This window comes from Phalacrocorax aristotelis, chromosome 3, assembly GCF_949628215.1.
Source record: "Phalacrocorax aristotelis chromosome 3, bGulAri2.1, whole genome shotgun sequence".
Lineage (NCBI taxonomy): Eukaryota > Metazoa > Chordata > Aves > Suliformes > Phalacrocoracidae > Phalacrocorax > Phalacrocorax aristotelis.
Window position 1 is genome coordinate 30253289 of NC_134278.1, and position 14945 is coordinate 30268233.

Below are 14945 nucleotides of genomic sequence, written 5' to 3' on the forward strand. Positions count from 1 at the left end.
TCTATTGGACTTTGTGAGCTATAAGGTGCAGGAAATTGCAGGAAATTGAAGAGTGTAGAAGCTACACATCTGCCATGATAGTTACGGTCATTATTATCATCTCCTTATTCCACTGCAGAGAAATATCACAGAATTTACCTCTGCAGGTAACACAGAGGACTAACAGGAATCTTTCCCCATAAAATAAAATAAAACAGTAGAGAGTTTATTCATCACTACAGTATCACAGATTATATTTGTCTCCTTATCATGAGCCACTTATCAAGCAATGCTTGCAAGCAGCAGACATATTACAATAGCCCCATAATCATTAGTACTGTTATATAGGTTATTCAGTATAACATAGGTAGGTACATATATCAAAGGGTGATGTTAGGGATAGTGACGATAAAAATCAAAGGCACATGAAACATTAGACATGGTGAAAAGGCTACTCCCCCTTGTGAATTATGTAGGCATGTGCCTGCCACTGAAGGGGTCAGAAATCTGACAATGGCAATCTCCAATTTATCTAACTTCTGCTCTTTAACATCTACTTATTAGTTCTGCTTGATATTATAAATATTTTTACATTATGATAATTTTCCCTTAGTCTTATTTGAGGTATGGGCTGAAAAATATTTTGTCTCAGTTCAAACTTCTAGCTGTAAGATGCTACAGACCAAATAATCATTAGTACACTAAGACAAAGGGTCACCTTAGAGATGACACAGTACTCTCAGATCTCATTAACACCTTTCCCTGGAACAATACACATCATTTCCCTACACCCTAAAACTGCTGGTTGTAACCTTATGACCCATGTAATTCCTCTTGCATAAACCAGTTTTTCAGCTTCTCAGCTTCTAGCTTTATTATCTTCAAAGATAAAACAAGCACAAATAAGATGACAAAGCTTTTGACTACTTGTGTGCTATGACATAAATTGCTGCTCTCCATTCTTTTGTTTTATTCCTCTCTAAAACTGAGTGCTTCCCAGAATGTAGATTAAAAAAAAACCTCTACAGAAATAATAATCCAGGCAACTGGTAAGGAATTCAGCCCAACTACTATATAAACAAATTGTCTTGTGCTGCCTATATAGTCAGAGTGACATAAATATTTCTATAGCTTTAGCCACTTGACTTTGTATGTCTGCTTTTGGGTGAAATGGATTACCTCAGGAAACTGTAAATGGAGTACGGGGGAACTTCCTCAACACATACAGTGGACATCTACATCTGGTCAAATCAATCCAGACTTTTTCATGTGTTTGTTTCAACAATAAATACAGTAGTACATTGATTTAATTTCCCTTCTGAGTTTCCTAACTCATTAAAAAGCCATTGAACAAATGCTGACCAAATAATCCATTCTTTTGAACAGAGTAGTTAAAGCTTTGGTATGAACACTCACTCTCTCTCTCTCTGCAACATATAACATATTTATATGTTTCCTGAGAACTTTCCCATCGCAAAACTAAAGGTAAGCAGAAAATTGCTTCTACTGTACTAAGGAGATTGCATAAGCATCCTGAGCTGATGGTATTACTTGGACTAATGGAGGAAGATCTACATTCAAATTTAAAGAGATTAATTCCTACCTTCTATTATAAGAAGCAGGAATTCTAAAAACCCTCTGAATTCAACAACCATGTCCTTCCCTTCCCATCTTTACATCAGCAACAACTATATCTGCTGCTCCTACTAACTTTGCCTTGCTTTAGGTCCTAAAGATATCTACTAATAATTCTTGCAGAATAATACATCACTGTTAAAGAAGTCTTACTAAAAAACACGAGATGTTTTCTGGCCCATGGTTTATGTTGGCAAATTATTTTTTGTCTTATTGATTCTCTGTAATATTTATGTGCCTGTATTTCCCCAGGTTTCACATTTCTCCTTGATAACTGTTCCCTGTTGTCTCCCATTTCATCATTAAGCCGGCCTGTTGCTATTCAACAGTCCTAGCCAGAGAGCTGATCTTGCACTCTGTAGCTGCATGCCCTCTCACAGTTTTTCTTCATTTTGAATGTATCTTTTTCAGTAATTTGTTCTTTCTTGGAGTACAACTGTTCTCAGAAAGCTGCACTGCTCTTACCAAACGGTTCTGTCTTCCCTTCGGCTTGCCTTTACAAACTAACACTTTTGTGCTTGCCATTATCCGGAACAGCATGGCCTAATGTTCACCCTCTATCTTATTTACCCTCTAGTTCACTTACATATGCAGCTAAACTGCTCTTTAGAACTTTTGCACGTAGACCTTCCAGGGAAATTATGAACAGTTGCCCAGGTTCAGCTACAAGTATTTCAATATTATTTATATTCTATAGCTTTGTTCATGTTTCCTACCATTCTCTTTTGTTACATTCAATTTTTTTTCTATTATTAAGATTAATCCCAGGAAAGGAATTCTTTACAAATAGAAAAACATGTTGATAAATTAGGCAATAAGGCATTCTACTCTTTGCCCTAAGTTGTCCTTTCCTCCTCTGTTTCATATGCATTTAGTATGTAGCATTTCAGGAGAAACTAATGGAAGGATTCAATGCTGGGTATATGCATAACAAATCAAAAAGCCATCTCCTCCCAACTGCCTTGATCAAATCATGGTTTATCAATGACTGGCAAAGTATGTATGACGAGGTGTTTTCTGTATACTTCTCGGGCAATTTGCTCTATTGCAGTGATTCCTAAACTTCTTCAATAATGGCCTACCCTACAACATTCTTTATACCAGCATACAATTATAGAGATCACAATTTTTTAAACTCTTTAACCTGCCTGTGTGGACAACTTCAACTCATGGTCCCACACTGTTCCATAATCAGTAACGTGAGAGCCCAGTTTTGCATTAAAAACATGTTACACACGATCTCCTTGCAGGAAGCAAATCTCTACAGCTAGGGAAGACGCTGCAAAAGAAAGTTTTACATTTACATTATTTATAGATTTTTTTTAAATCTTTAAAGCAAAACCAGACAACTGTAACTCCCTAACATATATATAAGAACAAAGATGCATAGTTTTGCTTTATACTACTATTAATCGTGACTTCATTATCTCCCTACCAATCTGCTGTAATAATTCCGTCCTAGGTTAACATCCTACATCAAGTTTGATTGCACCGAATTTATACTCTATCAACTTTTGACTTCTCTGCCCTACCACAGCATCCCAATCCCAGCTCCCTGTAGTCAGTGAATATTCTCTTTTTCTTCTGAAGTACCACCACAGTCAATAGCATGATTTGTGGTCCTATTGTACCCATCCCAGATATTGTTTTCTACAGATAATCTTTGGAATTTGGTAAGCACAGCTACATTTTGCAACTTCTGCTAAACCAGATTCATACCTTCTAATGACTGGACTGTTTACAACTGGCAAGTTTTTTAATCAATATGCCATTTGGTACTAAGTCGAGTATCTTAGAGTAATCTAGCTGTGTCAGCATGATTGCCCTGTGTGGTCAGATCTGTAATCATGACAGGTTTATTGAGAGAGAAAGGGAGGCACATGGCAGACAAAAATAGGAGAATAAAAGATTACAACTGTAGAAACAGATTTCCATAAACTGCTTTCAATTGCATTTTTGTATTTTACTATCTCTCCTTTTTTGATAAGAGTCCAGAATAAACGGTTGCATTTTTCCTAGAATTATTAATTCATTTCATGAATTATGCCTTCTACCCCTTTTCAATACTGAGATTTTTCCCACCTTCCAACATTCATTAGCAATGGATGTTACTGGTTCATATAACTCCCCTGCTAGTTTGCTGAAGATTCCTAGCTGCAAGCTTCAAAAATCCTTGACGATTCCACCAAAGTTCCCTCAAAATCCTGGCTGCAAGTTTTTTGGATTCTTGAGAAACTGCATAAAATTATGTTTTGAAAAGATTACTTTTCTGAGGACCATTAAGAAAAGACTTGAACTACATGTCTCCCTACAGATAATTTCTGAAAAAGGTTTCAAAATCATTGTATTAAAATCTGTTTTTAAAACACAGCTTTCCTAAAGGTGCTTCAATAAGCAACTTGCATACCTCCCCAGCAACTATTTTTTAACTCGGCAACTTGTGGTAACATTTTCCTTAATAGTAAAAGACCCAAGATATAAATACTGCTGACTTCTGTGTATTATCTCCTCATCCTTGCAGCTCAGTAAACAATGAGTAAGACCACTGTGGTATAACACTGCTATTAATATATCTGCTATCCTTGGTCCCTAAGACACCCCTATACTGCCGACCATTTCTAGGTATAAAAGCAGTGACTTCAAACTCCCACCTAAATTCCAAAGTCAGTAACTGTACTCTCCCTCCTTCAATTTTCACTACAGTTTTAATTAATGTATTCTTCAATTCCTATGCAGAATTGCAGAGTGATGCTCTGCATAGTTAAACTGTTGCTCTATTCCACCTTTGCAGTTCTTGTACATCGAGGGAGAGATCGTGTCTTTTAAGCCATAGCCCAGGAAAGCTGTCAGCCCCTGCTGTGATTTTGCTTGTTGTGCATATGGAGAGCAGTCCGCTCTATCCATTAAGCGGGGGAAGATTACTCCCCTGATATGCCAGGCCTTCCTGACAGCTCAGCAGGAAGAGGAACCATTTCCAACTTGCTCCAGTTTTTGTACTTCTAACAACTTGCATATATTTTATTTCTGCCTGTTTTGTCAGTTTAGTCTGTCAGCTCTGCCCACCAGGTGCAAGTCTGTCTCTACATTGTTTTAGCAATTGACTCAGAAGCAGTAATTCTGAGTGCTAGAATCCAAACAGCCATAGATTTAATAAGTACTATAACAAAATTAATAGTAGGAAAACTGACAGCTAAGACTGGTAAGAACCAGTCTTTTAACATAGCTGTAATTCACGAAGGTTTTACCTGCTTTGAAAGGTATACATTGTTACTTTCACTGAAGATAGCGTTAAATTCAACACATATTTGCAACTTTTCTGTAGCACAACAGACCATAGAAAAGATTAACTATATCAGTTCTTACCTGTTTTGCAAATGCACATTGGATTTCCATCAACTTGTGCCAAGCAGGTTGAATTGTTTGTGCATGGATTGTAAGGCAGCTCACAGGGACTGAAGCGCTGATGGCAGAAGTCACCAGTATAAAATGGAGGGCAAATGCATACGAACTGTCCCTGCTTCACAGATTCATAACAGGTGGCTCCATTCAAGCATGGTTCAGAATCACATTCATTTATATCTTCACTGCAGTCTGGCCCTGTCCACCCTGCTGTACATGTGCATCTAGGAAAAAAAAACAGAAAAGTCAACTTGGTGAAAGAATGAAAATCCAACAACTTAGCCCAATCAGTTTCAGCTATTAAAAAAAAAAAAAATCAAGAATTTTCTTCTGTGCATAGCTTTTTTCTACCAATTTTATCAGACTGCACTATGAATAAAAGTTATATTCAGGTTATTTGTCGTGGTTCAGCCCCAGTCAGCAAATAAACACCATGCAGCCGCTCGCTCACTCCCCCCACTGCTGTGGCATGGGGGAGAGAATCAGAAGAGCAAAAGAAAAAGAAAAAGAAAATTTGTGGGTTGAGATAAGAACAGTTTAATAATTAAAATAAAATAATATTGATAATAATATTGATTATTATAACAACAATAATGATAATATAATAAAAAGGAAAAGGGAAAAAGTGAAAAAAGCCAAAACAGAAACGATACAACTGCTCACCATACGTCGACCGACGCTGCCCATCCCCGAGCCGTGATTGCTGCCTCCCTCCCCCAGCCAGCACCCCCCCAGGTAACATACTGGGCATGACACTACATGATATGGAATATCCCTTTGGCCAGTTTGGATCCACTCTCTTAGCTGTGCCCCCTCCCCTCCCGGCTTCTTGTGCACCCGGCAGAGCGTGGGAGGCTGGAGAAGTCCTTGACTAGTACAAGCGCTATCCAGCAACAACCAAAACATCGGTGTGTTATCAACATTGTTTTTCATACTAAGTCCAAAATACAGCACTGTGCCAGCTACAGTGAAGAAAATTAACTCTATCCCAGCTAAAACCATGACAGTATTCTCCGACAACTCAAGCAAAAGCAGAATGAGTTACTCTAAATCACAGAATTTATCCACTTGGAGAATCACCTGGTTTAGGTAATACTGACAGAATTATCTGTGGATCTTCTTTACAGTGAAACACTACCAGATCATATCTGGAATGTAAGTTTCTTTAAGATTCAGGATTAGAAAGACATCTTTTCACATTTGTGAAACTACTAAGCAGGTACTTCAGTGTTTAGGATGCACCAGGTAGCATTCAGTACACTATTAAGAAAGAAGGTAGGAGGTTAAAGGCACAATAAGTGATAGGAGAATCCTCTTTTTATGATGTTCTTTCTGGTTTTGTATGCTCTTGTGAAAACCTGTTATTGACAAAAGAGAAGAGAAAACTTCAACCAAAATCTACATTACCTCTGATTGTAAAGAATCTATCTTCAGGAATTAGATAAACATCTGGTTTTACATACAACATATAATAACGTTCTAAATATTCAAAGATGACAATTCACTAATGATTGCAAAGTTTGCAGAGAAAATTTCCTCTTTAGCTGCAATAAAAGAAAGCTCTATGTTCTTTAAAAGGTCCACATTCTTGTTACTTTCACTGAAGATAGAATTAAATATAACACACATTTGCAACTATTTTGCAGGACAAGAGACAATATGAAAGATTACCTACCATCTCTTACCTGTTTTGACTGATGAATGGTTTAACGCATTAAACCATTCAAGTACAGCTTAATATTTCTAATTTGATAAAAGGAATTTTCTTAAATAACAAATAGGTTGTTCAATGGAGAATCAATTAGGTAGTTCTGTTTTATAAGGCGCAGGTATTGCTTACCGCACAAAAGGCAAGCTTGGCCTCTTTAAAACACAGAGTTTTCTTTGACATTTTTAATGTTCTGTGTGATTGGTAGGTGGGGTATAATTTCCAGTTCACGTGAAGTGAAATGGGTGTTACGAAGGAACTTTCTCATTTGAAAGTCCTGAGTACTTTAGCAATAGGGATTCAGAAAAGAGGTTATTCTATATTTTTAATGGGAGGAAAAAGTTATAACTATGAAAAGGCATTCAGGCATTCTCTAAAGGAACTATGACAAAAACAACTTTTCAGGATTCATTTAGCAGTTACAGCACCCAAAACACATTTTTGGAAATATGGTTACAAATAAATATGTTTTGTTAATCTCTGTTTAAGCACAACAAACATCTGCTTTTGCTATACATGGTAGCATCACTTTGTTATCTGGAGACAATACCGAGTGAATAACAGTGCACCCACTGCTCAGCGCTTTACTTTTCTCATAGTCAATCTGTAAAAGTATGAGTCTGTATTAAATATTAAGTATTTCCAAATCACTGACACTGGACACAGTAGAACACTCTGTCCCAAGAGATCAGAACAAGTATTACAGATGACATTTGTTTTACAGGTGCTCTTCTTTTTCTTGACTTCATTTATGAAGCTCTGAATAAATTACTACCCATTAACTCCTCCGAAGTGGTAGGTAGTGCCATGACTATGCTCCATTTGTAGCCTGGAAAGCTTATTAAATAGAGAGCATTTCACTTTATGTTAGGAGAATGGGGTTCAATTCTTTTCTGGTCCAACTGTTTTGGCTATAACTGAGGTGCAGAGAAACAAATAAAAAACCACGTTCCCAGAATCACAGAATCCCAGGTTGGAAGGGACCTCAGGGATCATCTAGTCCAACCTTTCCAGGAAGAGTACAGTCTAGACAAGATGGCCCAGCACCCTGTCCAGATGACTCTTAAAGGTGTCCAATGTGGCCGAGTCAACCACTTCCCTGGGGAGATTATTCCAATGGCTGACTGTCCTCACTGTGAAAAATTTCCCTCTGGTGTCCAGTCGGAATCTCCCCAAGAGCAACTTGTGTCCGTTCCCCCTCGTCCTCTCCATGGGACTCCTTGTAAAAAGGGAGTCTCCCTCTTTGTAGCTACCCCTTAAGTACTGGGACATGGTGATGAGATCCCCTCTGAGCCTCCTTTTCCCAAGGCTGAACAAACCCAGCTCTCCCAGCCTATCCTCGTATGGCAGGCTTCCCAGTCCTTTGATCATCTTGGTGGCCCTTCTCTGGACCCCTTCCAGCCTGTCCACATCCTTTTTGTATAGCGGGGACCAGAACTGTACACAGTACTCCAGGTGTGGCCTGACAAGCGCTGAGCAGAGTGGGACGATGACTTCTTTGTCTCTGCTGGTGATGCCCTTTTTGATGAAACCCAGCATCCTGTTGGCCTTCCTGGCCACAGCAGCACACTGTTCCCTCATGTTGAGCTTTCTGTCCACCAGGACCTCCAGGTCCCTTTCCACAGAGCTGCTCTCCAGCCAGGTGGATCCCAGTCTGTGCTGCACTCCCGGATTGTGTTGTCCCAGGTGCAAGACCTTACACTTGTCCTTGTTGAACTTCATAACGTTCTTGCTGGCCCACTCTTCCAGCCCATCCAGATCTTCCTGCGGAGCAGCTCTCCCTTCTGGAGTCTCTACTTCCCCACTCAACTTGGTGTCATCAGCAAACTTCATTAGGCTACACTTGATTCCATTATCCAGATCACTTATAAAGATACTGAATAACATTGGGACCAATATTGATCCCTGGGGGACTCCACTTGTGACAGGTTGCCACTTGGAAAAGGAGCTATTTACCACCACCCTTTGGGTGCAGCCTGTCAGCCAGTTCCCCACCCACTGCACAGACCACTTGTCTAGGCCATAACGCATTAAGTTCTCCAGGAGGAGACTGTGGGGGACCGTATCAAAGGTCTTGGAGAAGTCCAGGTAGACCATGTCCACTGCCCACCCCATGTCAACCAGGCAAGTCACTTTTTCATAGAAGGCCACCAGGTTTGTCAAGCACGATCTGCCTTTAGTGAAGCCACGATGGCTTTTCCCAATCATGTGCTTCAATTGACTTGTGGTGGCCCCCAGGAAGATTCATTCCATAACTTTCCCAGGGATTGAAGTAAGGCTGATGGGCCTATAATTACCCAGATCCTTCCTCAAGCCCTTCTTGTAGATAAGGGTAATATTTGCCTTCCTCCAGTCCTCTGGGACATCCCCCGTTCTCCATAACTTCTCAAAGATTATGGAGACTGGCCTTGCAATGATGTCAGCCAGCTCTCTCAACACCCTCGGGTGGATGGCGTTAGGGCCCATTGATTTGTAGGGCTCAAGCTCCTGTAGTAATTCGTGTAACTAACTCTTCCTTCACTGATGGTGGGTCGGTGTTTGGATCAATCGCCAATTTTGTTCCCAAAGCCTGGGACCTGATGGTGCTGGTAAAGACAGAGGTGAAGAAGGTGTTGAGGACCTCTGCCTTTTCAGCATCATTGGTGATTGACTCTCCTTTTCTGTTTAACAGTGGGCCTATGTTTTCCTTCTTTTTCTGCTTATGGTTGACATACCTGAAGAAATCTTTCTTGTTATTTTTCACATCTACAGCCAGTTACAATTCGAGTTGGGCTTTTGCTTTTCTAACTGCATCTCTCACACTCTGGCAATGCCCTTGTAGCTCTCGACGGATAATCCTCCACTCCTCCATCTCTGGTATGCTTCCATTTTGGATTTCAGTAGATCCAGGAGGTCATGGTTGACTCATGGGGCCTCTTGCTCCCCTTACTTCCTTTTCCTTTGTAGGGGATAAACTGGCTTTGTGCTTCCAATAAAGAGTTCTTGAAGAACTCCCAGCACTCACTAGCTCCTTTGTCTTCCATGGAAGCTTCCCATCGAATCCCTCCCAGTTGAGCCCTGAGTGAACTGAAGTTTGCTCTTCTAAAATCCAGAACCCTTGTCTTAGAGCTGACTTTCAGCACTCTCAGCAGGATCCCGAACTCCAGTTTTGTGGTCACTGCAGCCAAGGCTATCGCTAACGGAGATATTACAAAGCAGGCTTTCTCGGTTTGTGAATAGCAAGTCCAGCAGCGCCTCCTTCCTGGTTGGCACATCTAACATTTGTATCAGGAAACAGTCCTCTCTACATTCCAGGAACTTGATGTATGACATGCAAGCTGCCGTATTGTTCTTCCAGCAGATGTCTGGGTAGTTGAAGTCACCCATCAGGACCAGGTTCTGTTGGCCAGAAGCTTGCTTTAGTGCCCCAAATATTGCTTTGTCGGCTTTGTCACCGTGGTTAGGAGGTTGATAGCAAATGCCCACTGTGAGGTCCTGCTTGAAGATGACCCCTTTGACTTTAACCCAGAGGCTTTCGATAGAGCAGTCGCAATCACCATAGTTGTCTTCAATACATTCAAGGTTTCCCTTAATGCAGAGTGCAACTCCTCCACCTCTTCTACCTTGCCTGTCCTTACAAAAGAGCCTGTAACTGTCCATTGCGATCACCCAGTCATCTGAGTTGTCCCACCATGTTTCAGTTACTCCTATGTAATACCCTTCTGAGTGGGCACAGAGCTCCAGTTCCTCCTGTTTGTTACCTAGACTGCGTGCATTTATATACATACTCTTGAAGTGATTCCTCTTCTGTTTCACCTCTTGGGAGACAGCTAAGGAACCTTTACCACCACACTGCTTGGCCTGACTTACTCCCCCACCGGATGTACTGGTGTGAGCATTTCGCCATGGATCCCACCCCCCAAGTCCTTCAGTTTAACGCCTGCCTCACCAAATTAGCCAGCCTACTGCTGAAGATTCTCTTACCCCTTTTAGACAGATGGATTCCATCCCTCCCTAGCATGTTGTCATCATTGAAGAACACCCCATCTTCATGAAAGCCGAACCCCTCACGGTGGCACCAGCCACGTAACCAGGAGTTGATACACATTATGCGCCTGTTTCTGGCTGCTCCCTTCCCTCAAACTGGCAAAATGGAAGAGAAGATCACCTGGGCATCAGTGCTCAAAAGTCCTCCCTGATTTTACACAGGTTATGGCTCTCAGTGTCGTTCATGCCTACAGGAAATAGTAATAGTGGATAGTAGCCTGTTTTCCTGATGAGTTGTGGCACCCTCTCAGCAACATCTCGAACCTTGGCTCCTGGGAAGCAGCACACCTCTCGTGACTCCCTGTCAGGTCGGCAGATGGGTGCCGCAGTACCCTTCAACAGAGAGTCACCCACCACGAGCACTTGTTGTTTCTTTTTACGATGTCCACTGTGTGTTGCTGGTACAGTTTCCCCTTGTGGGGGACTTTGCAGACCTTGCTCATGGGCGTCCTCAGTCATTAAGGCTTCATACCTGTTTCTGACTGTGATGGTGGAGGGTGCAGGCTGATGTGGAATCCTGCCTCTGTGAGTCACCAGGGTCTGCCACAGGAACATGATTCTGAAACCACCTGTCTCTCTCTGCCTCAGCTCCTCTAATACTGCGCAGCCTCTTAACCATTTCCTGCATTTCAGCCACCTGACGTAACAGGTCATCAACCTGTGCACACCTTGGCAGGTACTTACCTTTTCATCAGGAGTGGGGTTGGGGCAGCTGCCGCAACCCACTGCCTGTACTGGTGTGTCCTTTCTTACCAGACTCGTCTGGGTGGATGAGTCTGACATCTCAGGGGCTTTCGCTGAATGAACAGTGGTTTTAGCTCTGAGGTGAGTCCCCATCATTTTGCCCAAGGCCAAAGCACTTGCCTGAGCTGCAGACCTACAAGTGGGCTGCAGCGTCCCTCCTGCTCGCCCTGCCTGCGCGAACAGCGGCACAAACTGCCGCGCCACGCCCTTCTGACGCCACGCCCAGTTTGCCTGTCCTGTTTGTTGCGCTCCTGGTCGCTCACACTCCCTAGGGGCCGTTTAAATCTCCGACCATTGCTTCTGGCAACTCCCCACGCCGCGTCAGCTGTACGTCAGCCTCACTCCTGAGAGCTGCCGGCTCCTGGTGGGTCCCTCTGCTCACCCTTGGCCTTCTCGGGTACGAGGAACTGCTTTGCCTGCCCCAATCTAGTGCTGAACCACGGGACTTGCCCTTGCCACCACTGTGTTCCTCGTCGACTGATTCCCTTCTTTTCCCTAATGAGTTTCATAACTGCCTTTCAGTTATCAAAACTATTCTGTGTGGCCACAGGGAACATTATGTCAAATAGGGATCACTGAAACACGTCCATTATCTACACTACACAACTACCCAGTCCTACTCTGGTTTCACGCCACCTACCGACTGAGATGCAAAGATCAATATTAATGCAAAAAAGACAATAACATAGTTTTATTGTACTCTTATCTGTATTATTAAGAAGATGCTGGTGTCCTCATTAAATGTGAAAAAATACATGGAAGTGTCTATCCTGAGGCCCTGTTTTGAGTCAGGACAACATTTTGTCTTAATAAGAAATGTTATTTAAACAAGGTAAGGAGGTGTTAGAAGTATTAAAAGCAGAGAAAATAGAGCAGAGGTTTTTAACTGTGGATTATCAATTAAGATACTATTGCTGATATTCTTGTAAGTTATCTGATCAAAAGGCAAAAATTCCAAACTGCCTTTTTCAAAATGACAAAAAAACTGAAGATGATTTCCGGGCTCCTCAAAAAAAATTGGATGACAAAGATAGAACAGTCATTGCTCAACTTCTTTCTGTTCTTTTAGCACCTTGTAACCTCAGATAAATTCTAGGAGTTCTAGCAAAACACAGATTTTTTATCTTTCTAAAGAGAAAAAGATAAATATGGCAGATGTTCTGTATGCAACTTTATGTCTTTATTCCTAAATTGTTTAGGAATGATATAAAGTTTTTTAAACATACATGCCAATACAGGGTGTTTAAATAATGCCAAGTTTATAGAAGCAAGCTAAAATTTCAAGTTTTATATATAAAAACTATCATATTAAACAAACTAATCAACATCTCTTTATGCATACTTACAATAATGAAAATATATAGCACAAATTGTATCCATGGTTTTGTATTTTATTACCTGCTTAAACATTAAAGTCAAAGTTAAAAATTGCAAGCTATGCTCTAATAGTTATGTTATAAATTCCTCTATCCCTATATGATGAGGAAAGTATTAAATCATTTGGTTTGCACCTGCTTGAAAACTCCCTTTTTACTTCTCATATTGCAGTGAAATATATTGGTATCACCTATCTTATGTTCTACCTTACAGGTTTTAAGGAATCAAATAACAGGGAAGAATCTTAAGAATCCCTGAATGGTTGGTGTTGGAAAAAGTCTCTAAGACTCATCTAGTCCCCCTTGCTCAAAACAGGGTCAACTAGAGGTTTCTCAGATATGCATCCAGTCTGATTTCGAGCACCTCCAAAGATGGAGACTCCACAACTCTCTGGGCAACCTGTTCCAGAACCTGACCACCCTCATACTAAAAAACACATTTTCTTAATGTAGAATTTAATGTATTTCAGCTTTTGCCCACTACCTCTTGTCCTCTCACTGGATACCACTGAGAAGAGCCTGCCTCCACCTTTTTCACTCTCTTCCATCAGTTATTTACCCACATTGGCAAGAGCTACCCTAAGGCAAAGTCATTTTTTTAGCATACCAACCAGAACTGCAATCTGCTCTGAACCTTAAGAGTTCTACGGTGACTTTCTATCAATAAGAAAAGCCTCTTGATGGGTTCACTGCAACCTATCTCAGCTAGAAGCTCTGAAGAAATACCAGAACTTGAAAAAAGCAGTAATGCAGATGACTACACCAGAGCAGAACAAATTTCATAAAGAGACTTTTTTTGCCTTCAGACATCTTACAGCAGAAAAACACAAGAAGCTGGTCTTTGCAGTCATCTCTATTTTGTGCCAAATTTTCAGAAAATATCAAAGCACTTGCCTTTGCCACAGATACAGGTGTTTCGGGGCGGGGGGGGGGGGGGCAATATTTAAGATGTAGCAGAACTGTTTTTTCCCTTAGTGGTTCAATCAAAGGAACAGGTATCCTAAACTGAACCCACAGATACATTGTGCCCATCATTCACCTGCCTCTGCCCCTTTATTTAAGACGATCTTACCAAAAAATGGCAGGATGTTCAGTGATATTTAGGTCAGCCTGTTAGCTACGTTGTATGTGCAACAATGGTCCATTCTACAGTAAGAGACACATACTACAAAGTTCCAAAGAGATACACTTCCAGTCACCACAGAGGCTTCAAATATTTAGGTTTTTTCTCTCCTCTTTCAACACAAACATCTTTCATTCTCTGAAAGCTTACTGCACTCTCTGTTCCTCAGACAGCTATCTGACTCATCTTACATACTCCACCAGTGTTCACCTACAAAAGCCCCATTATGTGTTTATCTCTGATGTTCTTCTGGTGCTACTAGCTCTCCACTCTTGCATGTCATGCCTAGATGTTCTTCTCAAATTTCCACACACATCTCCTCTCCCCCAAATTCATCTGAGCTTTTCCCTATAGCTCTCCACTTATAGCCAATCAAATGTGACACAGGTGAACTAATTCAAGACATAAGATTGATGGCAGCTTGGGCTGCAGTGCTCATGCCCTGACAGAATTCAAAATCTTGAGGGATATGGACAAGCTGATAAGCAGAATCAGGACCCTAAATTTTAGGACAGCAAACTTTCAGTTGTTTAGGGAATTAGCAGATAGGACCCCTAGGAAACTGCCCTCAGGGACAGGGGAGCAGAACAGAGCTGGCAGATCTTTAAGAACACTTTTCTTAGAGCACAATAGCTCTCTATTTCCACATATAAGAAACTGAGCAAGGAAGGCAGGAGACCAGCATGGCCTAATAAGGATCTCCTGGACAAACTGAAGTGTAAGAAGGAAATGCACAGGAAATGGAACAAGGGTTATGTACCTTGGGAAGAGTATAGGAATGCTGCCTGGTTGTGTAGGAGTGGGGTCAGAAAAGCTATGGCATGTTTAGAGACGAATTTGGCAAGGGATGCAAAGAATAATAAGAGCTTCTACAGGTATGACAGCCAGAAAAGGAAGGTTAAAGAAAATGTACCTCTGTAATAACTAAAACAGGAGAACTGGTGGCAACTGACAC

The 14945-nt window shown here is 41.3% G+C and overlaps 1 protein-coding gene across 1 annotated transcript in view; it reads right to left on the bottom strand.

Annotated features, from left to right (window-relative positions):
• EYS (eyes shut homolog) overlaps positions 1–14945 on the bottom strand; it is a 944860-nt gene that overhangs the window by 550170 nt on the left and 379745 nt on the right. Inside the window, exon 22 of the mRNA XM_075087034.1 lies at positions 4978–5237. Within this exon, the coding sequence (XP_074943135.1) occupies positions 4978–5237 (260 nt within the window). The remainder of the gene's footprint in view (positions 1–4977; positions 5238–14945) is intronic.